Below are 17,415 nucleotides of genomic sequence, written 5' to 3' on the forward strand. Positions count from 1 at the left end.
CTCGGGGTGGCCGCGGGGTTAAATTGTCTGCTGGGGCGCGTTGGTTCGGTCGGAGTTCCGAGGCTGAGCCTTGGCCCCTCCTCGAGGCTTGCGGGGACCGGGAAAGGGAAGTGTTGTCATCCACATGGCTCCCCCGTCTTTCCCCGTTGCGGGGGGGGGGGGGTCCAGTTGCGTGGGAGCTGGGTTAAAATAACCACAGTGTTTGGTAAAGTGGCATCGTTTCAACAGGTTAGCGGATTGTTGAGTGTTTTTAGACGCCTCCCCTGCTTTTTAAACCACCCCATTTTGTCTAGAAAGGAACATCCGAGCCGTATTGGATCTGTTATAACTGGGAGAATCATAGTATATCAAGGTTGGAGGAGGCCTCTAAGATCATCAAGTCCAACCATTAACCTGCCACTCTGCTGTAAACCCTAAACCATATCTTCCAGTACGAGGTCCAGATGCTTCTGAAACACTTTCAGGGATGGTGACTCCACCATCTCCCTAGGCAGTGTCCAGTGCCTGGGCACCCTGCCTGCTTCACCCCCTTCCTTCCTCTGTCTCCAGTGCCTGGGCACCCTCCCTGCTTCACCCCCTTCCTTCCTCTGTCAAATGTCAGTGAATGTCCCCAGCGAAAGAAAAGTGGCTTTAAAAGTGGAATCGATGCCTTGGAGTGATTCCTTGCACTGTTATTCTTTGTGTTTGTGCCTGCTGAGGGAGGGGTCTGGCCCTGCTTGTTTAGGGAGCAGCAGGGTGATTGTTTCTAACAGGCAAAATTGATCGTGGATTAGTGCTGTAAATGAAAATCTGTTTGGCTTCTAGGTGCTTTTGTTTTCCCCTTCATTTTAATAATGTGATGAAGGGCAGTGTTTGCTACAGAATCATAGTTTCTCTGACCTTTTTTGGGGTTTTTTTTATGGCATCACTTGGTTTAAATTTTTTTTTTTTATGGCATCACTTGGTTTAAAAGCTGCTCAGTGAACAGCAGTGTAACAAAAAGCAATGCCTGGCACAACTGGGGCTGCAGTTGTCTGAGCTGACTGCTGTCCCTTAAAATGGATTAATACCTGAACTGCAAACTATTGGAAAATGAAACTTCTTTGTCTTGGTGTCTCAGTGAAATCAGCCTTCATGTGTTAAAGGCTGAACTCATCTTATGGCCTAGTCTGGGAACCCTGAGCAATCAAACATATACTGATTCGTGTCCTTTCTTCCTGCAGCTTGATATTTTACACCTGATTTACATGAGAATCCTGCAGAAAGTGTATGGAATCCGCCTGGAGCACTTCTACACGGTATGGCTGTGGTGGCAGGTGCAATGGAATGTGAAAGGGAAAAAGATATTGCACTTAAATGTTGAAGTTTCTCACTCTTCATGCTAACAAATGGCAGCCTGCCTGCTGGTTTGTGTGTTGTAATGAGAGCTTAGAAATTCTGCCTCTATTGCAGAAAACCTGTGTGTGAGATACGATGGGTTTGTCCTCAGGGAGGACTCACTTGTTCCTTAGGCAGGAATGGGAGTGCAGCACATGGATTGTTAACCAGAGGTAAACAAACCTGGGAGCATCATCTGTGGGCAGCTGCTGAGGCCTTGAGAAGTCGTTTTGGTCATTGCTCCTCATCTGGAAATTAATTTCTGCTTAAGATAACTGTAGAAATAGTGAGTTTTGTGGGTGTGCTGCCTCTAGGTTTGTTTTATTCTTTTTCCATGGAAAGTAGACTACCTGCTTCACTACAGGAGCATGAAGAGCAGCTCACCACTATAGGCTGTGAGGAAGGCTCTGGAGTGCCTTCTCCTTCTGCATTTAAGCTGTGAATTCTGTTATTTGAGATGCTGTGGGTGCCAGAAATGTCTGTAAGGTTCAGGAGAAATTGGACAAGATTATGGGGACATGTTCAGCCTTGAAGAATCTGTACTGTATTCTTGGGTATCTGCCTTTGGCCATGGCTGGAGGAGGTTCTCTGCTGAGATGTTGGACTGATCTAGAAGGAGAGTAAATGTTGCTTTTGGTATCTCCACCTCTTCATTAACTGAGAGGAAAGTAAGGAGAGGCTGATACCTTGTGACTAATGCTTAATTTATCTTCTGTCTCTGTTAGGCAAGAAGTGATCCCTGAAAGGGAGAATAAATAATATTGTCTTATGGCATTTTTTGATAAACTGAAAGGGAAGGGCATATGTTCTTCACAGGCCATGGCATTAGCTGGGAGACTGTTAGGACATTTAAAATACCAGAGAAAGGTGACAGTGTACCACTGCTTTCTCCTTCTGTCTTCTTCATAAAACAGTTGTGTCAATTTTGAGGTGTTTAAAGAACACCAGTCTTGCTGGTAGGTGTGTAATGCAGAGGTTGTTGTCCTGCATCACTTTTGAACAAGTTAAAACAGTTTAGATTACAAACTCTGGAATTCAATGTTGCTGCTTTAGCTATTATTGTTGTGTTACATTTCGCCCATCCAAAATTGACTCTTGAAATAGTCTGCTGGTTAACTTGATGACATTTTTCAGCCTCTGATATCTTCTCCGTGGATGAAGAGAACATCCTCAGTGTGTTTAATCTGTTGGAATTTTCTTACTCCATGGAAACCTGTGTAGTTTATAAGTATTTTCTGCTTACACCTTGACTCTCTTTACTCTTTAGATGCCAGTGAATGTTGAAATAATGTATCCACAGATATATGAAGGCTTTCTACCTGTCTGTAACTTGTATATTCACATGTAAGTAGAAGATGCTGCATTTGTTCAGTTGCTGTTTCTTGTAAAAGCACCAGTTTACTGGAAACTTTGGGGCATTGTGCTGATGGTGGTTCCATTGCTTGTTGGCTCTGTGCAAAGTGAAATTGGCAGATGAATAGGGGACAGCAATATTTGATAGAGGAATTCTCAGCAGGCAGCTATCTTGTCGAAATGAATGTGTTAAGTAATCCAGGCTCAATGGAGCACAAATCTGTACTTGGAAATGCTGGAGGGTCATCATTGCACCTAGAAGAGGAATCTTACGTTCCTCTTGTCTAAATTTGCTGTCTGAATTCTGTGTAGATGTCTTTGTTGGAATGGGGTGAGTGTTAGACTTAAATCTTTTCAGTTGTAAGGGGAGAATTGACTGAAAGTTAAGTGTAGGAGTTCTCTAATTAAGCTGAAAAGTTGTTCTACGGGTGTTTTGTCAATAGAACTATCCAAGCTGCTGTAAGAACACAAACTATTAATGTTGATCTGTGTGTGGGTATTGCTGTGTTACTCTTCCTGGGACTTACTTGTCTTGTGCTTGCTGTGCAAATGCTCTGGGGTGAGAGGATGAGATGTGTTTTGTAGCAAAAAAACTGAGTCATGGTCAGTGTTCTGCTCTCCTTGCAGGGAGCGCTTGCTTCCCGTGTGCCGGATTAATGACTTTCAGATTGCTGATGTCTTAAACCCAAGTAAGCAAGTGCATTCTAATTCTTGTGTTTCCTGGGCTGGTGGGTGTTGCTTGATATCCAGGTGCTACTTCTCCTTTGGCATAGCCAGATGAACATTTAGTATGGAGAACTGTCCCTGCTTCCAGCTGCTCTTCTGAGCCTTGCTGTTGCTCTTAGACAAGCTGGTTCTAGTGAGCAGTTCTTATTCCTTACATAGGCTGATCCAGGTGAATAGCAGAGATTGGTTTTGAATGCTGTGAGTCTGTTGAACTGCTGCTCTGGAGAGTGGACTGTGACATACTTAAAACAGTGTAAGAATAGATGGTGATGAAAATGGAGTGCTAAAGGATTTCTTTTGCTGATGCCTGTGTAGGAAGTGATTAACTTTTGCTTCAGCCTTTTTAATACCCAGCTGTGGTGATTCTGGTACAACACAACTTAGAAAAGGCTATTCTGAAGAACTCTTTCACTTCTGGATCTGTCTTAAGATGTTCAAGGCCTTTGTAATCATATTTCAGAAATTTTGCTTGGAATAAAGCCAAAAGGTCCCTGCAGTTCAAATTGCTGCCTTCCCTTAGCCTGATGGTTACAGGGAGGTTCTCTTTTCAGAGCTGTAGTTCAAGATTGACACTCCTTCTCCCTGGCTTCTGTTTTACTGGGAGGCTGTGTGTTAACAGCCTTTCCCCCAGGTGCCATTATTTGTTTGTTAAATTGCACTGAATTGCTGAGAGTTTGTAACTAGCTCAGTGCTAGTTTTTGTGTAGTCTGAAATCTCTGCAAGGTGAGCAGGGGAAGAACTAATTTGGAGTCTGTTTTTTAATTCCTGTCTTTTCTCTGAAATATGTTTTGCCCAACTTTTCCTAAGCAATGTGGGAATCAGCACAGTGATGGTTTGCAATTCTGATTTCAGAAACCAAGAGGACCATTCGCTTCTTGAGTGGCATTCTCAACTTTGTGAACTTCAGGGAATTCCGGCGTGAGGTCTACTTGGAGCTACAGCTGCACTATGTAAGATCAAGTGCCATGTTACTCCAGGGACCTATTTAAGTATCGTTAACCTAGAACAGGGACCATAAAGATAGTATTTTAACTGTATGGGTTGGAATCTTAAATGTAGTCAAGTATTACAGGAAGGTAACAGTTATTACTCAAGTTATTATTGAAAGGGTTTTTTTCCCAATAACTTACTTGCTGGTTTAACCTGGTAAGCAAAGGACTGATATCTCACATTGTTTTGAGAAGAGATGGGTGCAACAGTCAGTGGGCTGAAGCTCGAATTGTAGGTGGCTCCTCTTCTGACCATCTCAGTAGTTCAGAGATGGTGCATTTTATGTGCAATAATGATGGGCAAGGCTCTATGAGAAGCCCCAAGAGAAACCATATTCCTCTAAAATAAAATATATCTGGACATTTAATTTACAGAAATCAGCTATGGAGAAGCACCAACAACTGGAGACTGCAAATCAGGAGGCAGCAATGAAGCTGGAGAAACTGAAGTGAGTATGAGTAAGCAAACACTGGGAGGTGTACCACTTGGCTTGCATGATCAGGCTGGATCAAGGGACCAAGGCCAGTTGTGTGAGGTTCAACTAGTCTAAGCATGGAGTCCTGTTCTTGGTTCATAATAACTCAATGCAGCACTCCAGGCTGGATGCAGAGAGGCTGGAAAGCTGCCCAGCAGGAAAGGACCTGGGGGTTGACAGTGGATGAACAAGATCCAGCAGTAAGCCCAGGTGACCAAGAAAGGCCAGTGGCCTTTTGGCTTCTATCAGCAACAGTGTGGCCAGCAGAACAAGGGAAATGAGTTAGGCAAGAAGAGTTGCTGGCAGAGAATGAAAGTGTGACTTTAGGAATATACAGCTGCTTTAAGAGAATCCTATATGTTGCATGTTGGGGACTAGGGTGAAACTTTTTGCTGTTAGTTTTTAGTAATGTGTCTGCTGTCTCTTCAATAGCTGTGGGAAGCCCATCTTTAACTTAATAGATGGGTAAAGTTGTCTTCCTTAGTTATTTGACATGTTTGCCACATTCTCTGTTTCAGGCCATTTAGTCCTACGCCTTTGTCTTTGCACCATTAAGTTTTATTTTAGCTTGTGGGCAATAGGATGAAGAGATGGCTGGTTTCCAAGATAGCTTGCAAAACAAAGAGGTGTTTTTTTTTTCTGATAGCTGCTCTTGCTGTGTGCTAGACAGGAGATTCTCTAGCTAGTAGAGGTCTGCCCTAATAGAAGCTGTTTCTCTGACAGGTAATACGATGCAAATTTCATAAATGAAAATCGCCACAAAAATTGATGGGGGTGTTGTCTTTTTGTGCTTTGCTTAACATGCTCTTTAAACTCAATCCTCTGTTATGCCAAAATAGCTCTTTAGATTATGCTTCAACTGCAAAATCTTGCAAGCAAAAGAAAACAAGACGTATTAATTTGAGACTGCCTTGCCCCGATTACTCACGTTACTGGCTGTAAACTCTTTAGAGGCAGTGATTGTTTTATCTGCTATTCTCTGACTTGACTCTAATGATACTGAAACTGTCCAATGTCTTTATTTTTCACTTAGCACTGTTCCAGTTGAACATCAAGCAGAGGTCAAGCAGCTGACAGAGAGCATTCGGGATCTGGAGCAGGTGCTGAGGCAGGACTACCGTCGCAAACAGGTAGGATCTTGTTGTGTGTCTGGCATGCTGCTGTGGCTTCTGATTGTGTAGTGTTGATTTTGTTCCCTTCCCTCTAATACAGAGGATAAAGGGCATGTTTCTGATTTAAAACAAAGGCCATTGCAACAGGATGCTGTGTCTGACCCTTCATTTCACTGTGAGGAATGTGAAACACACTTTGAAATCAGACTTGGGCAGTGCAAAAGTATATTTCACCCTTTCTTTTTGAAATGCATTACTGCAATGACTTGGGAGATAACCTGTGTTATTGCTTAGAAGTGTGATATGTATGTTTCCCTTTGTTTGCCACCTGAATTCAAAGGATTGGAACTAGAAGTGAGCCATGGCAAGAAATGAGGCCTAAGAAGGGTCACCCAAGGGAATGCCTGGCAAAAAGAATAGGGTTAACTGTAGGGATAACTTTTCAACCATGGCAACTTGCCTCTAAGGTCCCAAAGGTGACTTTTTCAGCTCCTTTGGGGTGAAAAATAATCTGTGGTTAGGGGTTTTTTGTTATGTCAATTCATGTCTCTACTACTACTGTTATTAACCATGTGGTTGACTTCTGTATTTGGGACCTTCTATTAATAGATATTTTTTTTCCTCCAGAACAGGGCCTCTGGCAAAGAAGGTTGTGTGCACAATGGTTCAGGGGTAGTGAGAATAGAGGTAGTCAGTCTCTTATCCCTGTTCCTAGTTACCTGCTGCTGACTGCATCCCTAGTGCTCCCAGTGGCCTTTGTGACAATGTTCTCCTTCCCTGCCTTTGAAATCTTATAGATTCCAATTTTGTCTGCTGGTTATGGCACTCCAGAGGACCCATATATGGGATTTTCTCTTGTAGACAGATCTGTGGGAAAGGGTAGAGCAGGTAGCAGTTGTAGAGGTGCTTATTTAAAACTTGTTGCTTTTTTTTCAGAAAGGTTTTCAAGAAGTGATTTCACAGAAGAAGGTTGACATTGCAGACCGTACCCGAAAACTGGTGAGTACACATCTGTGTGGGTGCAGCTTCCATCTCACACCAGCTAATAGAACATCTCTCTAGGATCAAATTATTCTTGGGACTAGGTAGCTTTCAAGTGTGATTATAAATTTTCTTTCTAAGAATGGTTTGGCTTCATTTTTCCCCCCTCCATGGAAGCTTTACTGCAGTAGCTTGTTTTGTTGTTCACCTTAAATGCACATCTCTGCAATGCTAAGCTCTGTGTGTTCAGCAAGCTGATGTGTTAAAGGGCAAAAAAATCTAGATTTGTGAGATGCTGTGGTCTTAAGGGTCTAATGAGGCAGTACTGACCTGGTGGGGAACAAAACAGGAGGTTTTGAGAGGTTGCACAGGAAACCTGTTGCCCTTCTATCAGGCTAGTACAGCTGATTCTGAAACCCTGCAGTGATTGCCTCTGTTTCCTTAGGTGAGCGTTTCTGAGGGATAGAGCTGCTAGTAATATACCAGGCTAGATAGAGCTCTGAGCACCCTGGGCTAGTGGAAGGTGTCGCTGCCCATGGTAGGGGGTTGGAATGAGATGGTCTTTAAGGTCCCTTCCAACCCAAACCATTCTAGATTTAGCTGGCAAAGTCTGTGGACTACTAGGTAACTGCTGTTCTTGTGGCTTAGTGTTGCACCTCTGTATGCAAGTTCAGGGAGCAAAGTGGACTGTTAACTGCTTTGATGTGGAATGTTAATTTAGTTTGAAAGCACTTCCTAATGAAGAATGACTAAAACTGGAGAAAAAAAGCCCTGTCTAGTAATAAGATCCTGACAAACTGTACACAGTTCCTCTTTGTTCACCTAATCACTAATACTGCATGTGTGTTTGTCTTGTTAACTAGGGTGAGCTCAAAGTGATTCTGGCTACTTTGAAAGAAGAACAAGAGCAACTGAAATCAAAAATTGTGGAGAGTCCAGAGGAGCTGAAAAATTACAAAGAACTGATGAAAGAGACTGTTAGGAAGCTGAAGAAATCCAAGGTGAGGTTTTCCTCTGTCCACATGAGGAGGTATTCTGCTAGAGAAAGTTCAGTAAAACACGTGCTATAGAACTGCTTCTTGAATGACTTATACTTGTAAAAAAAAAAATTAACAGAGCAGTGCTTAGTCTGAAATGAAATCACAGCTATAGGGAAAACTGTAGGTTTGTTGTGCAGGTGGGTTTTTTGGCTCTTCAGTTTGTGTTGGTTGTTTTCTGTTTAAAAGCAGGATTGCAGTCACTGCTGCTTTGTCCTCAGTGAGTAATTGTTTATTTGTGAAGCTAGGTGTGGAACTCTTGGATCTATACCTGTCTGGCTGTTTGCTGTCAAGAGATGACAATATTTTGGCAGCTCCCAAATGTCTTTGGATTTAGAACACATGCTTCAGAGTGATTCTGCTATCATTCACTATTCCTGGAACTGATGTCTGTCTCCACTAGTATGCTGAACACTGAGTTCCCTTAGCTTTTTGGCTGGGTTTTTTTTATTATAATGTCCAGTCTTTAAATTTTTGTGGTTTGTGATTGCTCATAACATCAATGAAGTCTGCATAGCTTTGCCTCTGTAGGTATTTTTGTTGCAAAGGTGTAAACTTTATTGCTGTAATTCCAGGACTCTGCTTTTATCATGCTTTATGCTCTTGTTTTGCCAGTATAGAATTTCTTCACTGTACAGCTTTTTTTCCTCTTTTGTAGCAAGCTAGTTCAGTATAAAACCACCTGCATGTCACTTTTTTTTCTGTGCTTCCAAATAAATCCCTTTGCTTACAAACTGAAGATCTCTTCAGTAACTGTTAAACAGTGAGACAATGGGTACAAGAGTCAATATGCTTTTAATTTTACCAAGCCTTTTCTCTTTAAAGCAAGAAATTATTGAGAAATATGAAGCCTATAGAGACTTAGTTGAGGTTCTGCCATCATGCCAACTGGAGGTGCAGTTATACCAAAAGAAGATGGAAAGACACAGAGCAAATGTGGAGAGACTGGCCAGTGTGTTAACAGAGGTTTGTATTATCCAAACTATATCCAGTTAGGGAGAATTTAATGTTTAAGCAAGATAGGTGAACATCAATAAATGTCTGTGTTTTGAAAGCCCCCATCTCTCCTCTTCCCTGTAAAGAAATAATTTGGATAGCTTCAAAATGCCACTCTTACAAACATCAGTAAAACATAGCTGCTGCTTTGTTGCATGGCACTAGCTAATGTGCTATGCACTAGCTATTGACCACTTTGAATAGTCAAAGCCTTTGTTGCCATAGAAACCTGACCTAAAATAGTTTGAGCTGTCTTGGGGTTGTTGGTAGGAAATGATGGAAGAAGAAAAGTGAAAATCCAGTTTCTCCTGCCTAGAGAGCATAAACTGAGCAAAAAATTGCTACTTGAGGAAGAGTTATGTCTTAAGCACCTTTAACGTCATTAATATTGCTAAGCCAGACATTCTCTGATGCAATGTTTGTCCCAATACAGTACCTTGCCATTTGCTACTCAGAGTTGGGAGAATGCAGTTGTTAGGAGCATTTGAAAAATGCTATGGAGTCTCTGGGTATTTATATAGCATATGCTCAAATTACCCTTGGCAAAGAGCTGTAGCAGAGCTCCTAGTGACTTCTGAAAGCCATTCTAAGTGATGAGGTCTTGTCTATTTGGGTATATTTATAATGGGCTAAAGACTAGAGAACTGGGATTTCACTGGGAGAATTACTTCCCAATCAGATCTTCAAGTGCAGGAAGCTAGTTCTAATCTTGGTAAATGAACAGTGTACACTGTTGTGTTTATTTATTTCCTCCCATTTCTCTACTTATGTACTCTAGGCTAGAAATCTGGAGGACCAGATTGAGTGTGTTCAGATTGAGCTGAAAAAGGGGAAGACAGATGAAATGTCCCTCAAGAGACTGGTCACTGCAAAACATGAGAAACTGTCTACAGCTGAAATCAGGATAAAGAAGAAGCGTGAAGATTTTGAGCAATACAAACACACTGTGCTCGAGTACGGATGAGTTGATGTTTCTGCCTGATGCTGCTTTATGTCTTTGTTATGTGCTGCCAAAGTTCGTGTCTGGTACAAACAGCTTAGCAGGAGGAAGAAAATGAGCAGTGTGGGACAGCTTTGTATGAAGACCAGTAGTGCTGCAGGCAGGGACTTGGGGTCTCAAATCAATAATTGCAATGTGACTTGACAGCAATTCTTTTATTGGAGCACTAATTTAATTTATAATGCTTATTCTTGATTCTTTTATCTTCTTAAAGAGAATGTCACATTGGGATAATTTTCCAACTTATCAGACTTCAACAAAGCCCCATTTGCCTTTCATGAATTTTTCATAATTTCCCTTGCCACTTTTGCTCATTATCAAAGATGTTCAAGACCCATGGGGAAATGGGGCTTGCATCTCAGAGGAGTATTATCCTGACATGATGCTTCTATAACAAAAGGAAAAGTGTCATTTGATCAAAGCCTCTCAGCCCTTCTCCCTTCCTACCATATGCTAGAGGCAGGTTGCAGGGCCGTGTTTGCAGCACAGCAGTCACTCCTGCAGCAGCAAACTGCAGCCTTGTAAAGTTGAGGCTTCACTGTGAGATTAGAAGTGCTGACTTAATGTAGGAAAAGTTTATTATATAACATTTTCTTTTGCACACAGATAGGGAAGCGAAAGTGGAAAATCATTGGCTAAGTAGATGAACTGTGATGGAAGAGAGCTCCTTCCACATAGCTGAGAGGGTTGAGTAAGAGTTAGTCATGCTTAAGGTTTGTAGAATGGCAGCAAGATTCCCAGGCTGCCTTTGCTCCTCACTTAGTGGATCATACCAGCTGAAGCAGGTTTATTTGAAAAGTAGCTTTTAATTAAAGAAAGAAAATATTGTAATCTAACACTCCTATAAGTCAAGTTGCTGCTGATTTCTGTTTTTAATGTGTTAGGTATTTCCCTTGAGTGATAAAATTAGATGTTTTGATAAGCAAGAGGGGAAGAGAGGTAACTTTGGGTTGAAGAGAAGTGTTTTTGCTGGTGACTAAGGAAGTGTCCTGACTGTTCCCTTAAGGTAGGAAGGTCTAAGTAGGCACTTGCTAAGTATGAGTTATTTCAGCCATTCTTTAGAGAGCTGCTGCTACAGTCCCAGCTGTAATTATTCTACAAATGCTTAGTATAAACTGGTAGGTGCTTTTTGCACTGGAAGTTAGAGTAGCTCTCCAGTTCCCACACAAACCCTTTGCTGATTACATGGCAGTCACAGCTGCAAGTTGGGGAAACACTACTTGGTCTTTGTTTGGGATGCAGTGAAATGATGGAAGTTGCAGATAAGACATAGATGTATGAGATTAGAGCTTTACCTTGATGGGAAGGAATCTAGGGCTTTCAGTTATGCTAAAGCATCAAGTGCAACTGGATTGCTTTCAGCCTGTCCCTGTGGATGGTTTTTAGGCATTCAGGTCTCCACTGACACCTGCACTGCATCACTCAAAGGCAGGAAGATGCAGTATCCAGCTGTTGTGTTGGCTCCAATGGAGTCACTGGAGTTGCCCTGATTGGCAGCACAGAAGTTCTTCAACATGCTCCTCTAACTCCACTTCGAATTTCACTTCTTGCACCTAAATTGTGAAAGTGTAAAAATTGAATTGATTTCCAAGCAAATAAATTCTATACATCATTGCTTCTGGAAGCTGCAGGTTTCATCCTCATAAAATCCAAGCTTTGCTCATGGTGGGGATAAGTTTAATTTGGAATGAGTCAAATGTCTCAATACTAACTTTTTTCCTCTCACCTCTAGACACTGTAACAAAGTTCAGGAGAAGAGAGGAGCTGTGTACGATAAAGTGACAGCCATTCACAAGGAAATCCAACAGACAAAGTTCAAAATTCAGCAGATGAAGGAGAATGCTGAAAAAGAAACAATGAAAGCCAAGGTGAGGGGTTTTTTTTTGGTTAAAAATCAAACCTGATTTTTCACTTGAGCTGTGTAGGTAAAGGAACAGTTGCTGGCCCTAAAACCAAGTTGGCTGTGCAGGTGGTGGTTTGGGTGGATAGTGGGAGGGAGAGCACTGACTCTGGTTCCACAGAGTTGCTGTTGCTTGCTCCCAGCTCTGCAGGCTGTGCAGGTGGCTCATAGGAGAAATGGGCTTTGCAGGCCTGAGAGAAAAGACTCTAGAATGGTGTGACAGCCCAGTATTTTGGGAAGTGAAATTTAAACTTCCCACCTCCACCTGTAGTAGATACCATGCTAATTCCATGCTCTCTGGTTTTATGTTGTGATACTTCCCAGCTCTAACCAGTTGGATTTCTTCTTTTTATAATTTTTGTTTGGCCCCTGGGACCTGACCTGGGAGACTTTCTGTTCCTGTGGTAGCGTGGGCAGTGCAGTGATCCTCTCAACAGCCTCCCTCAAGCACAGGACCACTTGCCATATCACAAATACTTTCTTCCTAGGGTTTTATTAAGATGACTATGCAGACAAGAGGCAGGAATCCTGATAGGCTGAGAGTAGGGGATCACAGTTTGCCTGTAGCATCTCATCCTGTCCGTTGATTACTGCAGTACTGCCCATGCTGGGAGAGGGCAATGGTAGCAGTCACAGGGGCAGAGACCTTGGTGACACAGGTTAACACAGCATGGGGCAGGACTGCTGTGAATACTGGGCTAGTGCTGGTTGTTTGAGCATCTTAGTATTGTGACCACTAGAGTTAGTACAGAATCACAGTGCTGGGATTTTCCTTGTGGCTGCTGTAATGTTTCTGCTGTTTTGTAATTCCCCTGTGTTCTGTAAATGCTGCTGCTTAAGCCAGGCTAATGTTTCTGCTGTTTTGTAACTCCCCTGTATTCTGTAAATGCTGCTGCTTAAGCCAGGGGTGAGGTACCTTTGAAGTCACTCCAATCCACCAGACAACTCTCATATAAATCCTTATTAGACATAAATGTTAACTTTGCTGATGGCTCTTTTTTCTCCTCCTATATCTTTCTAGGAAATAGAACTAAGTTTGAAGGCTGCGCTGGAGAAGCGTCATGAATCTCTCATCAAGATAGCAAAGAGTTTCGCAGCCACAAGAGAAGAGAGAATTGCTGAACTAAAGAAAGGGCTGTTTAGCATTCAGCCTCCTGGAAGTAGTTCTTAAGCCTGTCTGCACTTGTGTTCCACTTTCATTATGTTTATCCTCATACCTGAACTCAAGAGCTTGTGCTTTGCATGGAATTGGGTAATGATTGCAGGCAGAAGTCAGCTTTCTCAAAAGCCATGTCAGAACACGTTTAGCTTTCTAGGCAGATCCTGATGTCATGAGCTTGCTAACAGGGAGTAGAAAACACTCAGTTTAGCTTGTTTCTGTTGTTTCAGTCAGTACCTGGTTTTACTGGTAATAATGCAACCCTTGCTAACACTGAATTGCTTGGCATTCAGACAGCATCCTGCTTTTTTTTTATCCTGCTCTTCTTGTAGAATCTGCTCTGCAAACTTTGATCTGGGAACACCTGGTGCTTTGGTCTGGCCTGAAGGTACAGGTTGAGATAAGTCAGTAATAGGTGATACTCCACTACCATCATTTCATTAGGATGGAATCCTGATGGAGCAGGAGCATCTATGTAAATGCCAAGTTACTCTCATCACAAATATTGGCAACAGTAAACCCTCAAGAGTATCATTTTGGTTAACAGTACAGTCCCTCTCCATGCTTGAACTCATTGTTTCTGCTCTGTGGGGTACTGAACCCTCACCTCTGTTTATTAGAAAATCTGTCTTAGGGTGCTTAGTCCTATGAAAAGATTATAGGTTGATATTTTGTACCTGAACTTGTCATGGCACTCAGTGTGCCACAGTGGTTTTAATTATTTGGAAAAAAATGTTGACAATAAAGATATTTAACCCTTTTAATCTCAAGTCTTTTCCCTCTCTGTTCCCCTAACTGACTTGGAATAACATTGCAGTTCAAACATTTTGCTTTATACATTTGTAGCAATGTGTGCTACTAGAAGGTTTTTGTTATAATAAGGGAGGAAGGATTCAAGCCCGTACAAACTATATATTTCTGGTTTTGTTTAATTCTTAAATGTCTCTTATTAGCTAAAGGTGCTGATTTCCAGGGACAGGTTTATGTCTTTCCAATAGGTTCTTGTGCCTTCAGAATGGTCTATTTGTACCTGAAATATCCACAGACATAAAACATAGCCAAAGTATATTTTATCTAGAGATAATTGATTCCTAGGTGTGAGTCTACTGCTGCTTTTCAAAAACTTCTACCCACCTTGAACCATATGGCAAGGCAGTGGGGGGAGTTGTGTGGCCTGAAAAATAGTGGAGGGAGGAGGCTTCTGCTAAGGCAGAACAGCTTCGTTTCCCTCAAGAGGGCAGTGTTAGTCAAAATTTTCATGTTTGGGTTTTTTCTTGTTAGTCCTTCTGTCTAAACTACTGTTTAAATGTGTAGTTTAATTTTATTTTTTGCATGCACTTCAGTATTTCATGTACAGCATAAATCTTGTAGCAGATTTGCATTGTACTGCTCGGGCTGATGACACCTGTTTGAAATGTGTTGATTTGCTAACAGTATTCTGTAAGCAGTTTTTTTTTTTTTTTTTTTAAAAGAAGTTAAACCATTGGTGTCCCGTCAAGGAGGAAAAAGTGGTAGTGGCTAAGATGGGAAGTGGGTGGGCAGCTAGGGTTATGGCTTGGTACAGCATCTGAACACAAACAAAACTTGTGATACCTGTGATCCCTTGGTTGTGTGATCCCTTTTCCCCCAGTTTGCTGCTGCTTTCCCTGGGGAGGAAGGAGGTTTCTTTATCACTCCTCTGTTTTGCCTTAGCTCCCAAGCATGGCTGGAAAGATCTTCAGAGCTCTGTCTCTGAACCCTGATTTCTGCTAGGCTTTAGGCAAGGTGAGTAGGGCTATGAGTTTTTTCACCAGGGAGACCCTCCTGCTGTGGCAGTGGAACGAGCTGGAAGAGGAGCTGGTGTGCTGGCCACTTGGTGGGGATGTTGGCATGGAGAGTGGCCATGGATTCGCATTCTATTTCTGCCACAGCTCTGCTGAGGAAGCCAAAGAAAACTTGCTGAATCTGCAGCTTCAGAACAACAGCTCTGCAGCTTGACAGACATATATTCTAGGACTGGCCAGGGCCAGGTAAACTAGAAGTTAAAGCTTAGTGACAGACATTTCCATCTAAGGATGTGACCCTTTATGCTGCTGAAGTAGGAGCTAGTCTGGAGAAAGGAGATGGAGCCTGAACTTGGCAACCACCTCCCTGTAGTTTGTGCAGGGCAGTAGAGGCAAGTGTGAAAGGCTCACACACGCAGAGCTGTGTATTGATATTGAGGTGTGTGTGAATCATGAGCTTGAGGGGCAGAACAAAGGAATCTGACATGTAAGTGCTCCTGTGCGTGAAAGTCTTTGGTATCTGGAGGGACATTTTCCTTTTGGAAAGGTTCTCTCCATCAGACTTGTTAAGGGCAATTCTTATTATTATCATAGAGTAAAATAAATGCTAGAGATTAGCTGGGAATAAAAGCAAGGAAAACTTTGAGCTGAGTATCCAAGAATTTTGCCTGCAAAATTCCTCATTTTCCAAAGTTAACAAGGGAAGACTTGAGACCTACATGGGGGCAACTAAGTGACATGATGAAATCAATAGCATTTCGCACTGAGTTGGTCTTCTGTGCCTTTCAAGGGACCCTCTTAATCTGTGGTATTTCTAGTGCTTACATTTCCATAAAAATGCTGGCAGAATCCAGATTATGGAGGACTTTCTTGATGTCAGTGGATGCAAGAAAGCAAATGGTGGGTGTGTGTCAGCACTGCTGCAGTACACTTCTCCTTCTTCAATCTCAAAAGGTTTGGGTGCTCTCTTGCTGTTCTATGGTCTCCTGCCCCATAAGTAGAGTGACTTAAGAGTAGCAAAACTCAGCAGCAGCTCTTAAAAACTGCATTGGTGTCATGCAAGGGAGAGACCAAGTTTTATTCTCTGGGTGTCCATGACTGGTGCAGGTTACCCAAAAAAGCTGTGGCTGCCCATCCCTGGGAGCATTCAAGGCCAGGTTGGATGGAGCTTTAAGCAACCTTGTCTGGTAGGTGTCCCTGCCCATTGCAGGGGGTTGAAGCTAGATGATCTTTAAGGTCCCTTCCAACCCAGGCCATTCTTTGATTTCTGTGACTTGATGGAGACTGGGTCAGGTTTGTTTCTCTCATTCTTTATCCCCTTGTATCACTCTTGTATTTGTAGTCCCAAAAGGCTCTCGCAATGCCGTGTAACAGTCCCTGATGGTCTTTGCCCTACTGTGATGTTTTTTGTTTGGTCTCACTTGCCACATGGAAATGAGCAGAGCTGTTGCTATTTGGGAGTCAACAACTGCAATGCCTGGAATGAGACAGGTCCTTACATGTGCTAAACCACAATCACTAGAGGTGCACGTTGTTGGCTCAGGGAGAAGGGAGGTTGTAGATGTGATTTTTTTTTTTTTTCCACTGAATAAAGCCTCAGTTTTATTACCATGAGGCTTTTGTCCAATTTTCCACAAGAAGAAAGAGCAAGATGTTTAGGAGCTGAGTTTCCTAATGGGTAGCACAACATACAGTGCTTACTGCAACTGAAGAGGTTGGAACAGTGATATTGTGAGAGGCAATGCACTGAAAAATGTACTTGCCAAGAGAAATGGGCATTGGGGGGGGAGAGAAATAAAAATCACTGTTTTTGCAAGCTGCAAGCCCAACTGGAGAGGGCTGGGAAAGGCCAGTGTTTGTAGAAAATGAACAAACAAAAGGAGGGAAAACCCAGGTTATGTTGAGGTTTCCATAGCAACACAATAGTTTTCCTGGAAAACTCAAATGATGAGATCTAATCTATCTGTTATTTAACTCTTGCATGCAGAGCCCACTCCTTTCTCAACATACCTGTCATCCTTCACAGCATCCTCTACAGTGATGGTTGGACTGTCACAATGCCATGGTGGTCTCCATGGGACAAGGTTGTTCCAGTGTTGTTCCCCCAGTTCCAAAGGACACAGAAAAGGAAAACCTTAGGAGGCAGATTGTGTATGATGAACTGTGTGGAAGAGTGACTTACCAGATGTGCTGACCCTGGGGAGCTTCTGTTCCCTGTAGATCCCAGAGAGGATGGGCTAAGCTGGACTGAGAGCAGCGCTGCCAGGCAGGTATGTTGCTGACATGTTCCATAGCCTGCAGGGTTTGCTGCATAAGGATGTGTTCTCCATGGGAATAACACAGCTGAGTACCTGTCTGAAATCTGTGGAAAACTTTCTGTGACTATTTGGAGACTCCATCATGGGAGTTCGGATAGACAGAAAGGTGAACATGAGCCAGCAGTGTGCTCAGGGGGCCAAGAAGGCCAATGGCATCCTGGCCTGGAGCAGGAACAGTGTGGTCAGCAGGACCAGGGAGGTGATTCTGCCCCTGGACTCGGTGCTGGTGAGGCCACACCTTGAATCCTG

The 17,415-nt window shown here is 42.7% G+C and overlaps 1 protein-coding gene across 1 annotated transcript; it reads left to right on the forward strand.

The window, feature by feature from the left end:
• The first annotated feature begins 1,202 nt into the window (after positions 1-1,202).
• On the forward strand, positions 1,203-13,097 carry NUF2 (NUF2, NDC80 kinetochore complex component). Its single transcript, XM_009083397.1, has 12 exons — positions 1,203-1,277; positions 2,624-2,700; positions 3,337-3,398; positions 4,288-4,385; positions 4,800-4,873; positions 5,934-6,030; positions 6,949-7,011; positions 7,857-7,994; positions 8,856-8,996; positions 9,805-9,980; positions 11,759-11,894; positions 12,948-13,097. The coding sequence occupies exons 1-12, from the start codon at positions 1,227-1,229 to the stop codon at positions 13,095-13,097; spliced, it is 1,263 nt and encodes a 420-aa protein (XP_009081645.1). The 5' UTR covers positions 1,203-1,226.
• Positions 13,098-17,415: the final 4,318 nt, after the last annotated feature.

Source organism: Acanthisitta chloris, unplaced genomic scaffold, assembly GCF_000695815.1.
Source record: "Acanthisitta chloris isolate BGI_N310 unplaced genomic scaffold, ASM69581v1 scaffold3681, whole genome shotgun sequence".
In the NCBI taxonomy this organism is placed as follows: Eukaryota; Metazoa; Chordata; class Aves; order Passeriformes; family Acanthisittidae; genus Acanthisitta; species Acanthisitta chloris.